The sequence below is a fragment of the Jaculus jaculus genome, chromosome 18 (assembly GCF_020740685.1).
Source record: "Jaculus jaculus isolate mJacJac1 chromosome 18, mJacJac1.mat.Y.cur, whole genome shotgun sequence".
Classification (NCBI taxonomy): domain Eukaryota; kingdom Metazoa; phylum Chordata; class Mammalia; order Rodentia; family Dipodidae; genus Jaculus; species Jaculus jaculus.
In genome coordinates, this window is record NC_059119.1 from 13,501,465 (window position 1) to 13,513,740 (window position 12,276).

Consider the following 12,276-nt stretch of genomic DNA (forward strand, 5'->3'; position numbering starts at 1 on the left):
AGAGACTGTATCAAAAAAAAAAAAAAAAAAAAAAGACGGCTAGGTGTGTAATAAACCCAATACTAGGGAAGACAGGCAGGGGATTCCAGGGACTCAGTGAAAGACCCTGTCAAAAATAAATAATGTGTCTACCTCTGGCCTCCACATGCATGTATACCCACATGCTCATGCAGCCACATGCACAGACACATACACATGCAGAAAGCACTACCAATGGAAAGTGCTTTTTAAAGATGAAGAATCTCGCCTTCATTAGTTCTGAGCCTGGAAGAAGGCGGATGGACATGGGTCCTTCTTAGGAGCCGGACGTGGTATGCATGCCTTAAATCCCAGCACTTTTTTTTTCTTGAGAATTTAAGAGCCGGGTGTGGTGGTGCACGCCTTCAATTCCAGCCCTCATAAGGCTGAGGTGGGAGGATTACCATGAGTTCAAGGCCAGCCTGGGCTAGAGTAAGACTGACTCAACAGCCACCCACCCCCATAAAACAAAACACAACAAAGAACAGTCCTTCTTAGATGATATCTGACCCACATGCTTCCTTTCAACCATCGCGGGACGAGCAGGTCTGGGAGTTTACTTACCCAAGGAAAAGTGGATTCTCTCAGGCTCCTTTCTTAAATTTTTTTTTTTTTTTTTTGAGGTAGGGTCTCACTCTAGCCCAGGCTGACCTGGAATTCACTATGTAGTCTCAGGGTGGTCTTGAACTCATGGAATCCTCCTACCTCTGCCTCCTGAGGGCTGGCATTGACGGTGTGCACCACCACAACTGGCTCTTAAATTCTCAAATACTGTGTCAATCATTACCCAGGTACTCAGGCAGGTCTACAGCAAAATATCTCCTGAAGCGTGAGTGTTGGTTAGCAGATGAACAACCATCAAAACGGCATCCATTAAGGGCTGGAGAGATGGCTCAGAAGGTAAAGGCACTGCTTGCAAAGCCTGCCGGCCTATGTTCAATTCCTCAGTACCCACGTAAGCCAGATGCACAAAGTGGTGTGTCTGTCTGTGTGCCTGGAGTTCGTTTAGAGCGGCAAGAGGCCCTGACATGCCCATACTCTTTCTCTCTCTCCCTCTCTCTCCTTACAAATAATAAAAACATTTTTAAGATTATGTTTTTATTTATTTTATTTTATTTTTATTTGAGAGAGAGAGAAAGAGGGGGAGGGAGAGGGAGAGAGAATGGGTGTGCCAGAGCCTCCAGCCACTGCAAACGAACTCTAGACACATGCATCTGGCTTACATGGGTCCTGGAGAATTGAACCGGGATCTTTTGGCTTTGCAGGCAAATGCCTTAGCCACTGAGCCATCTCTCCAGCCCAATTTAAATAGGATTTTTTTTTGAGGTAGGGTCTTGATGTAGCCCAAGTTGACCTGGAATTTACTATGTAGTCTCAAACTGGCCTCAAACTCACAATGATCCTTCTATCCTGGCCTCCTGAGTGCTGGGATTAAAGGCATGTGTCGCCACAGCAGGCTCCATCTAGGATTTTTTTACATTCAAACAAATTCCCCTCAGTGTGTGGCAGGCCAGCAGTCCTCTATGTGCTCTATGGGGGGCGCAACCCCCAGCAGACTCCGTCCTCCCCAGCGTGGCTCACCTGCGCTTTCACACTGGAGCTCACGGCAGCGTGGCGGCGCCTCTGCTCGGCCTCTCTAACCTGCCTTTCATCACCACTAGAACATGCAAATACCTATGTGGTCGCTACTTTTCCACAGCTGTGCCTAAAACAACTTAAAGGGAGAAATTATTTTAGCCACACTTTCGGGATTTCAGCTCCTGGACACTTGTTTCTCAGCCTTGGCAAAGCAGGCAGCATGGCAATGGGAGCGTGTGGAGGGACAGACTGACAGACTGTTGCTTCTCAGTGGACAGGAAGCAGAGAGCAAGATGGGGTGGGGGGAAGCAGGCATAACCCTCACAGGCACACCCTCAGTAAGGCCTTACCTCCTGGTTCGTACAACCTCCCAAAACAGTGTCACCAGGTAGGGAACAGGATTCAACACATAAGCCTGCCTGCAGGGGTTGTTTCATAGCAAGCCCTGACATCTAACATCCTCACAGGGACGGACCTAAGACTAAACAAGACGAACAGAGGCGGCGTTTAGAACACAGTCTAGCACAATACAAGACCTCAGCAATTCTTTACTACCCAGTGAATAAAAGGGATAAATTCAACCTCATTTATAATTTTATAAGTTAATGGCAGAAAGCATGAATAACAGCATTCCTCTTAACACCACCAAAGCACACAAACCAAATGTTCATCAAGTTATAAACACTGCATAAGCAGTGTGCATCCTATATACTACAATGGAGTATTTTCCAGCCAAAAGAGGAATGAGGTGGTACTGCACCATACAAAGGATAAACCCTGAAAATTATCTCAAGTAAAAGATACCAAACCCAAAAGGCTACATATTGCATGATTCCATTTATATAAAATACTGAAAACAAGCAAATCCATAGAGACAGAAAGTAGATTAGCAGTTGTCATGGGCTGTGGGAAGGCAGCAATGGGGACTGACAGCTTAACGGGTATGAGGTTTCTTTCCTGAAGTGATGGAAACCTTCTGGAATTAGATAGTGGTAAGAACTGTACAACATAGTGAAAACACCAAAAACCAATGACCTGTGCTGTTGAAAAATAAGAGCTTTAGGCCAGGCATGATGGCACATGCCTTTAAGCCCAGCACTTGGTAGGAGGATCCTTGTGAGTTCAAAGCCAGCTTGGGCTACAGAGTAACAGGTCAGCCTCGGCTAGAGTGAGACCCTGCCTTGAAAACAAAAACTAAATAAATAAATAAAAGACTTTAGTTTGGTAAGAATGTATACATCTACAAGACAGATTTAAAACAACTACCTAAAGGCTGTGAGGCAAGCATTTCCCCAAACTTAAGCCTCAAGCTCTTGCCTAGCACAAGCAAGGCCTGGGTTTGCTCCTGAGCGCCATGAAAACAACAGAGCTTAAGCCTGAGGAAAACACCTAAGTTCCTACGCGCCACTTTCATTAAAATAAACACAGACTCCCAAGGGGTCATACCGGAATAGGGATGGCTGAATTAGTCCAGGAGTAAAATGCTCTTGGTCAGACCTTCAAAAGGCTTTAGAGGGCTGGAGAGATAGCTTAGCGGTTAAGCTCTTGCCTGTGAAGCCTAAGGACCCCAGTTTGAGGCTCAATTCCCCAGGACCCACATTAGCCAGATGCACAAGGCGGTGCAGGCATCTGGAGTTCGTTTGCAGTGGCTGGAAGCCCTGGCACGCCCGTTCTCTCTCTCTCTCACTCACTCTTTCTCTGTCGCTTTCAAATAAATAAACAACAAAAAAAATTTTTTAAAAAAGGCTTTAGAGAAGTCTGTAAAGCACCTACACTGATCAACAAGCGACTATGTCTACATTTTGACCGCACGTGTGTGTGTGTGTGTGTGTGTGTGTGTGTGTGTGTGTGTGTGTGTAGTTTTTCGAGGCAGGGTCTCACACTAGCTCAGGGTGACTTGGAATTCACTATGTAGTCTCAGGGTGGCCTCGAATTCACAGCCATCCTCCTACCTCTGCCTCGCGAGATTAAAGGCGTGTGCCACCACGCCTGGCCATTTTGACTTTTTAAAGGAAAGCTAAAAAAAAAAAGTTGTACATGATGCTCATCTCTGTTATCCCAGCTATTTGGAAGGCTGAGGCAGAAAGGTCACTAAAGTCAAGAGTGCAAGGCATGGGATTGGAGAGATGGCTTAGCTGTTAAGGCACTTGCCTGTCAAGCCTAAGGACCCAGGTTCAACTCCCTAGTTCCCACAGACAGCCAGTAGCAGGAAGTGACTCATGCATCTGGAGTTCATTTACAGCAGCTAGAGGACCTGGCACAGCATTAGAAACTATGGTAATCAGGACTGCATAAGACTGGTGTAAGGACAAAATAGAGGAGGAAGTCTAGAAATAGACTTATACATGGAAGGTCATCTAATCTGACAAAGACACCACGGTCACTCAATGGAGAAAGGACAGTCTTTTCAAGAAATGATGCTGGGCTGGAGAGAGATGGCTCAGTGGTTAAGGTGCTTGCCTACAAAGCCTAGTGATCTGGGTTCAATTCCCCAGGACCCACCTTAGCCAGATGCACAAGGAGGCACATGCATCTGGAGTTCATTTGTAGTGGCAGAAGACCCTGGCACATCTATCCCCTGTGTGTGTGTGCACGCCTCTTTCTTTCTCTCTCTCTCTGTCTCACTCTCAAATAAATAAATTTTTACAAAAAAAAAAAAATCTTTAAAAAAATGAAATGAAAAATCCAGGCGTGGTGGCACATGCCTTTAATCCCAGCACTCGAGAGGCAAAGGTAGGAGGATTGCTGTGAGTTCGAATTCCAGGTCAGTCAGGGCTAGAGTGAGATCCTACCTCGAAAGACCAAAAGGAAAGAGAGAGAGGCAGGGAGGGAAAGGGAGAGAAGAAATGATGCTGGGCCAGCATTGGGAGGCTGAATTAGGAAGATCATGAGTTTGAGGCCATGATGAGTTTCAGACCATAGGAGTCTGTGTTACACAGAGGACCCTGTCTCAAAAGACAAGAGCTGGGGAAATAGCTCGGTGCCACACAAGCATAAGCACCTGAGTTTGAATACCCAAAGCCATTGTAAATGCTGAATGAATGTAATGGCCCATCTATAATCCCAGTGCTTGGGAGGCGGCAACAGAGATGCAGGAGCAAACCGGCAATTTCTGGGTTCCGGTAAGAGACCCTGCCCCAGTAAATGAGGTGGAGAACAGCTGAGGAAGACAGTGACTCCTGACCTCCATGCGGGCGCGCGCGCGCGCACTCACACCCACACACCCACACACACACTCTCTCTCTCTCTCTCAAGCTCTCAAGCATGCATGTACACAACACACAAAACAAGGCTGAGCCAGGTGGGGTGGTGCATGTCTTTAATCCCAGCACTGGGGAGGGAGGCAGAGATAGGAGGATTCATGTGAGGCCAGCCTGAGAATACACAGTGAATTCCAAGTCAGCCTGGGCTAAAGCAAGACCCTACCTCAAAAAAGCAAAAAGAAATAAAAATAAAATGAGGCTAAGCCAGGCATGGTGCTGCACTAGGGAGGCAGAGGCAGGAGAATCACCAATGAGTCTGAGGCCAGCCTGAGACTACATAGTGCATTCCAGATAAGCCTGGGCTAAAGTGAGACCCTACCTCGAAAAACCAAAAGGAAAAAAAAAAAAAAAAAAAAAAGAGGCTGAAACTAGACACCTATATGGGTAAAACAAAATAACCTCAATCCTTATTTCTTAGTATCCAAAGAAATTAACTCAAGGCAGGCCCAAATTTTTTGGGACCTCTCTCCATCACAGAGAACTTTGACAGTCCATGAAATATTGCCGGGGGGGGGGGGGGCTGGGGAGGTAACTCAGTGATTAAAGGGATTTGCTTGCAAAGTCAGCTGGCCCAGAGTTCAATTCCCCAGCCACCCACATAAACCGAGGTTACCATTTTCCAATATCAGAAATATCAAATGAGTTTCAGAGAATCAATATAAGACAGGATGCCACAGAGCTATGAGAAAATGCCCCTACATCAAGGAACAGGTATGTTTCCCAAGTTTCAGAAGAGAATTCACCTGAACTGTAATCACATATGCAGAATACAGCCATCTGCTGTCATCTAACAGCAGAATGAAACTCACTAAAAACCTGTCCCATACAATGTAGATGATGATGCTTTCTTACTTATTTCCTTCATTATATCTGCTTGTTTCCTGCTATTATCAGGACCTATTTAAAAGCAGGAAAAAGTCTATGTCAGTAGGCAGTCTCCCTGAAATCAGGACGGAAATACTTCACACTGATTAAGGCCAGTATGATATTCATAGCAGATAATCTCATTCTGGATTAATTAAAATAATTTTTCTGCCAGGCATGGTGGTGTACGCCTTTAATCCCAGTACTTGGGTTGCTGAGGTAGAAGTGTCACTGTGAGTTCAAGGCCAACCTAGTCTGTAGAGTGAGTCCCAGGTCAACCTGGACTAGATTGAGACTTCTTCAACAAATCAAAAGAAAAAAAAATTCTTCCAATATTTGCTTTCTGTCAGCTCATGCCAATAGAAAAGAAAAAAAAAAAAAAAAGCTGGGCATAGTGGCGCACGCCTTTAATCCCAGCACTTAGGAGGCAGAGGTAGAACCATCACCATGAATTCATGGCCACCCTGAGACTACATAGTGAATTTCAGGTCAGTCTGGGCTAGGATGAAACCCTACATGGAAAAATAAAAATAGATAAACAAGAAAAAGTGTGCACACAAATGCACAGGAAAAATGATTAATTTATCCCAATTCACTTTTTTTAAATTAAAGTTGTCACTATGTAGCCCAGGCTGCCTTCAAACTTGAAACCCTCCTGCTCTCAACCTCCCAAGTTTTGGGACTGTAGGAAAACACAAGAGAGACCCTGCCTCAAACAGCACGGAAGGAGAGGACCAATACCTCTGGCCACGCACACGAGGCATGTGCATAGCCATACATGCACACATACTCATACAAATAATTATTGTTTAAAGAGAATGGCCTGGGCTGAAGAGATGGCTCCAAGGTTAAGGTGCTTGCCTACAAAGCCTAATGACCTGGGTTTGATTTCCCAGTACCCACATAAAGCCACATGCACAAGGTGTGAGCATGCGTCTGGAGTTCATTTGAAGCACTAGAGGGCCCGGCATGCCCATACACACACACAAGACTCTCTCTCTCTCTCTCCTTGCAAATAAATAAATAAATAACTTTAAAAACAGAATTGCCTTTTGTATCTTATATAGAAACTTGTGAGCAGATATGTTTGTATTCCTCTGTTTGAATTATGAAACATAATTTTCTTTAAATTTTTATTTCTTGCTGCTTACCATGGAACACTTCTCCAATACTTCATTCTGGAACTTCATAAATCTTTCCTGAACTTCAACCTCATTGAGGAAAAAGGAAAGAAAGTGAGTGAAGGGCTGCTTTCTTCTAAAAGTGTGCAAGAGAACATCAATCCGAGTTCGGGCTGAAATGACACCATTTCGATGCTGGCCAGTGATCACTGCAAGCGGAAGCAGAAAAAAAAAAAAAAACTTTAAAAAAGACTAACACATTCAAGCACTCTCATATACTTGTGAAATAGGTGCCCTCTTTTAAAAATTTACTTATTTAAGCCAGGCGTGGTGGTGCACACCTTTAATTCCAGCACTTGGGAAACAGAGGGAGGAGGATCACTATGAGTCTGATACCAGCCTAGCTTCCAGAATGAGCATCAAGACAGCCTGAGCTAGAGTGAGACCCTACCATAGAAAAATAAATAATAATAATAATTTACTTACTTATTTGTGTGTGTGTGTGTGTGTGTGTGTGTGTGTGTGTGTGTGTGTGTGGTGTAGACATGCCAGGGTCCCTTAACACTACAAGCAAATGCCAGACACACAAGCCACTTTCTGCATCTGGTTTTACTTGAGTGATGGGGAATTGAACCTGAGCCAGCAGATTTTGCAAGCAAGTGCCTTGAACCACTCAGCAATCTCCCAGCCCTTACAAATGCCCTCTTGATACGATCCTCTCTAGGGCTGTCTATGAATCTGGACAGTACCAAGATGAAGTAAATGGCTAATTAATTCAATTTAAACAGAATAAATTTAAAAATAGAGAGTTACAGCTAGGGATGGTGGCGCACGCCTTTAATTCCAGGACTCAGGAGGCAGAGGTAGGAGGATCACTGTGAGTTCAAGGCCACCCTGAAACTACAGAGTGAATTCCAGGTCAGCCTGGGCTACACTGAACTCTACCTCAAAAAAACAAGTAAATGAGCTGGAGAGATGGCTTAGTGGTGAAGTGCTTGCCTGTGAAGCCTAAGGACCCTGGTTCGAGGCTCGATTCCCCAGGACCCGCATAAGCCAGATGCACAAGGGGGAACATGCATCTGGAGTTTGTTTGCAATGGCTAGAGGCCCTGGCATGCCCATTCTCTCTCTCTATATATATATCTATCTGCCTCTTTCTCTTTCTGTTGGTCTTTCACTCTCAAGTAAATAAATAAAAATAAACAAACAAAAAAAGTAAGTAATTAAATAAAATAGAGAATCACTGGGAGACTGGGAGACTGGGAGTGGTGGCACATGCCTTTAATCCTAGCACTTGGGAGGCAGAGGTAAGAGGATCACTGTAAATTCAAGGTCACCTGGGAATACAAAGTGGGTTCCAGTTAAGCCTGTGTTGGAGTGAGGCTCTGCCTCAAATAAAAAACAAAAATAAAAATAAAAAATAAATAAAAATAAACCAAGTATGGCACAGGCCTTTAATCCCAAGTACTTGGGAGGCAGAGGTAGGAGAATCACCATTAGTTTGAGCCCATCCTGAGACTACATAGTGAATTCCAAGTCAGCCTGAGCTAAAATGAAACCCTACATCAAAAATAAATAAATAAAAATAAAAATAGAGGGCTGGAGAGATGGCTTGACAGTTAAAGCATTTGCCTGTGAAGTCAAAGGACCTAGGATCGATTCCCCAGGACCCACATAAGCCATATGCACAAGGTGGTGCATGCATCTAAAGTTCATTTACAGTGGCTGATAGCCCTGGCATGCCCATTCATTGTCATTCTTACTCTCTCTCTCATAAATAAAATAAACCAAAAAATAAAAATAAAAATAGAGAATCTTAGCCATGTGATAGCACAAACCTATAATCTTGGCACTCAGGAGGCAGAGGTGAATCAGCAGTCCCAGACCAGCCTTTGCCACACAGTGAGTCTGATGCCAGTCTGGGTTACAGGAAAAGCTCTCTATAAAAAAATGGGCAGCCAGGCATAATGGCACCTTTAATCCCAGCACTCAGGAGGCAGAAGTAGGAGGATCACATGGGTTCAAGGACAACCTAGGACTAGAGTGATTTCCAGGTCAACCTGGGCTACAGTAAAAACCCACCTTGAAAAAAAAATGCAAACATAAATTATGTATGCTGAGTCTCACCAATTTCTCCATCTTGTCCAGGTTTAGGAATGCTAATAGAAGTTCTTGTCTCCGTTTCTATTTTCTTCTTGGTATCCCCTCTCTTTCCAACTATATGCCTATAAAAGAAAAAAAAATACATTCAAGTAGATTAAGTCACAAGGTTCTAAACTAAGTAGTCTTATCATATTTAAATACCCCATGGCCAGAGATATTCCCTTACAGAAAAACATTTAGGGCTCTGGAAAGATGGCTTATTGGTTAAGGCATATGCCTGCAAAGCCAAAGGATCCCAGTTCAATTCTCCAGAACCAACATAAGCCATATGCATAAGCAAATGCATATGGAGTTCATTTGCAGTGGCTGGAGGTCCTGGCGTGCCCATTCTCTCTCCTCTCTTTTCCCCTCTCCCTCTCATTTCTGCCTCTCAAATAGATAAATAAAACATATTTAAAAATATTTAGTACATGCTCAGTAGCTGTAGGGAAAATTACAAGTCATTTCACTTTAGAGAACGTGCTCTTGGGATGGAGAGATGGCTCTGTCAATGAAGTGTTTGCAGCTACAGCATGAGAACTCACATCCATGCAGAAGCCAGCTGCAGCGGTGCATGTTTGTAATGTGTGCATGTCTACAGCAATAAGGGAGGAGAAGGCAGAACTGGAAGCTCAAGAGCCAACCTGATGATGGCTACAATTAACAGAAGCCACGCAGCTGGCTCAGTTGATGGAGCATGGGATTCTCAGAATTAACAGAGACAGTGCCTCAAACAAAGGGAAAGGCGAGGATCAACTTCACACACATTTTACACACACACACACACACAATTTTTTTATTATTATGTATTTGTGTGTGAGAGAGAGTGTGTATGACCATGGATACACTAGGCTTCTTGTCACTGCAAATGAAATCCAGGCACATGTGGCACTTTGTGCATCTGGCTTTATGTGGCTACTGGGAAGCTGAACCCTTGCCCTCAGGCTTTGCAAGCAAGGGCTTCAATCTGCTAAACCATCTCTCTAGCCCAGATTTTAAAAATTAAAAAAAGAAAAAAAGAGGCAGGGCATGGAAGTGCACATTCCCAGCTCTCAGGAGGCTAAGGCACAAGGATCACTAGTTCAAGACCAGTCTGGGCTACATACTGAGACCATGTCTCAAATAAAAAATGGGGAAAAGGACGTAGGAAGTAAACTGTGCCCTTCAAATTAAATGTTGCACATAGATGAAATTTGGGGGGGGGATTTTTTTTTAATTTATTTAACAGAGAAAGAGAGAGAGAAAATGGGCACACCAGGGCCTCCAGCCACTGCAAACGAACTCCAGATGCATGCACCCCTTGTGCATCTGGCCAACGTGGATCATGGGGAATTGAACCTGGGTCCTTTGGCTTTGCAGACAAACGCCTTAACCGCTAAGCCATCCCTCTGGCCCAGTAGTAGTATTTTTTTCTTTCAAGGTAGAGTCTCACTCTAGCTCAGGCTGGCCTGGAATTCACTATGTAGTCTCAGGCTGGCCTTAAAGTCATGGGCAATCCTCCTACCTCTGCCTCCCAAGTGCTGGGACTAAAGGCGTGCACCACCACACCTGGTGGGATTTTTTTTCCCAATTTTAGCATAGGTGCTACTGAAGTGAGCACAGGTTTTTAAAAATGTTTTTATTTATTTATTTGCAAGGGAAGAGAGATAAAGAAAAGAAAGGAGTGAAGGAACTGAGGGAGGGAGAGGGAATAGGTATGCTAGGGCCTCCTGCCTCTGCAAATGAACTCCAGACACAGGCACCACCCTGTGCATATGGCTTTGTGTAAGTACTTGAGGATCAAACTACTGAGTCGTCTCTCCGGCCCCTGTTTTTGCTTTTTTACAAGGATGGGTCTTCCTATAGCTCAGGCTGACCTGGAACTCACTCTAGCCCTAGGTTGGCTCCAAATTCGTCATGATCCTCTTACCTTAACTGGGACCAAAGGCATGTGTCACCACACCTGGCACATGGATGTGTTTTGCTGGAAAGATTTTGGGTTATTTGCAGATTCTCTTAAATTACTAAAGATCTAATGACTGGTGGCAACCACAGTCTGGAGCCAACTCTCTACCCCTGAAGATAGGGCAAATTCATCAAAATCCCTACCACTTCCTAATATCATTCACTTACCCTACTTCAATCATTTATTGACTCATTTCTATGATTTGCCTCGGCCTCCTAGTATACTGAATACTGGCAACCCAAGGTTAGTTTCTGGAACCCACAGTGAGTAGATATGTTAAAGTGAATGAGACTACTGAATGTCAGGAGAGAGGTTTCGGGGACTATAAAACACTAAAAGACCCCCACAGGACTATAAAGTCAGGGAAAGAACCCTGTGATCAACATTATTCCAACTTCTGTGATTTCAATCACACACCCACTATCACAGGTCACTATGTTGGAATTGAACTTGGGCCTCATAAGTGCTAAGCATACACTTGACCACAGAGCTACAACTCTGTCTTTATTCAATCGTTTTTTTTTTTTTGTTTTTTTGTTTGTTTTTTTTTTAAATGACAAAGCCTATTTTTTTTAATTTTTTTTTTGTTCATTTTTATTTATTTGAGAGCGACAGACAGAGAGAGAAAGACAGATAGAGGGAGAGGGAGAGAATGGGCGCGCCAGGGCTTCCAGCCTCTGCAAACGAACTCCAGACACGTGCACCCCCTTGTGCATCTGGCTAACGTGGGACCTGGGGAACTGAGCCTCGAACCGGGGTCCTTAGGCTTCACAGGCAAGCGCTTAACCGCTAAGCCATCTCTCCAGCCCTTCAATCTTTTTATGTGGAATAACCAGGCTTAATTATTTCCTTTAACATCTACTATAGTATGCCAGTTTACAAAAAAAATATATGAGGGTTGGAGAGATGACTTGACAGTTAAGGCACTTGCATGAAAGCCTAGCAGCCTGGGTTTGATTCCCAGTACACAGGTAACACACAGTGGCACATGCGTCTGGAGTTCATTTGCAGCAGCTGGAGGCCCTAGAGTGCCCATTCAGTCATCAGAATTAGCTGGACATGGTAGTGAAGGCCTTTAATCCCAGCACTTGGGAGACAGAGGTAGGAGGATTGCCTTGAGTTTGAGGCCACTCTGAGACTATAGCCTGAGCTAGAGTGAAACCCCTACCTCAAAAAAAAAAAAAAAAAAAAAAAGAGAGAGAGAGAGAGAGAGAAAGAAAGAAAAAGAAAAGAAAGGGGTAGCACGGAAAATAAAGGTAAATGGTGCATTCAAAGGAGGCTTGAAAGCCAAATCAAGAGTCTGGAGAGATGGCTTAGATATTAAGTGCTTGCCTGTGAAACCTAAG

At 44.1% G+C, this 12,276-nt stretch overlaps 1 protein-coding gene across 4 annotated transcripts in view; it reads right to left on the reverse strand.

Moving 5' to 3' along the window:
* The window catches only part of Ascc1 (activating signal cointegrator 1 complex subunit 1), an 89,904-nt gene that overhangs the window by 71,482 nt on the left and 6,146 nt on the right, over positions 1–12,276 (reverse strand). For all 4 annotated transcript variants that reach the window (XM_045137817.1, XM_045137815.1, XM_004657898.2 and 1 more), the window contains exons 4-5: positions 8,971–9,068; positions 6,875–7,053 (exon numbers count right to left, since the gene is read on the reverse strand). In XM_045137817.1, the coding sequence (XP_044993752.1) occupies positions 6,875–7,053; positions 8,971–9,068 (277 nt within the window). The remainder of the gene's footprint in view (positions 1–6,874; positions 7,054–8,970; positions 9,069–12,276) is intronic.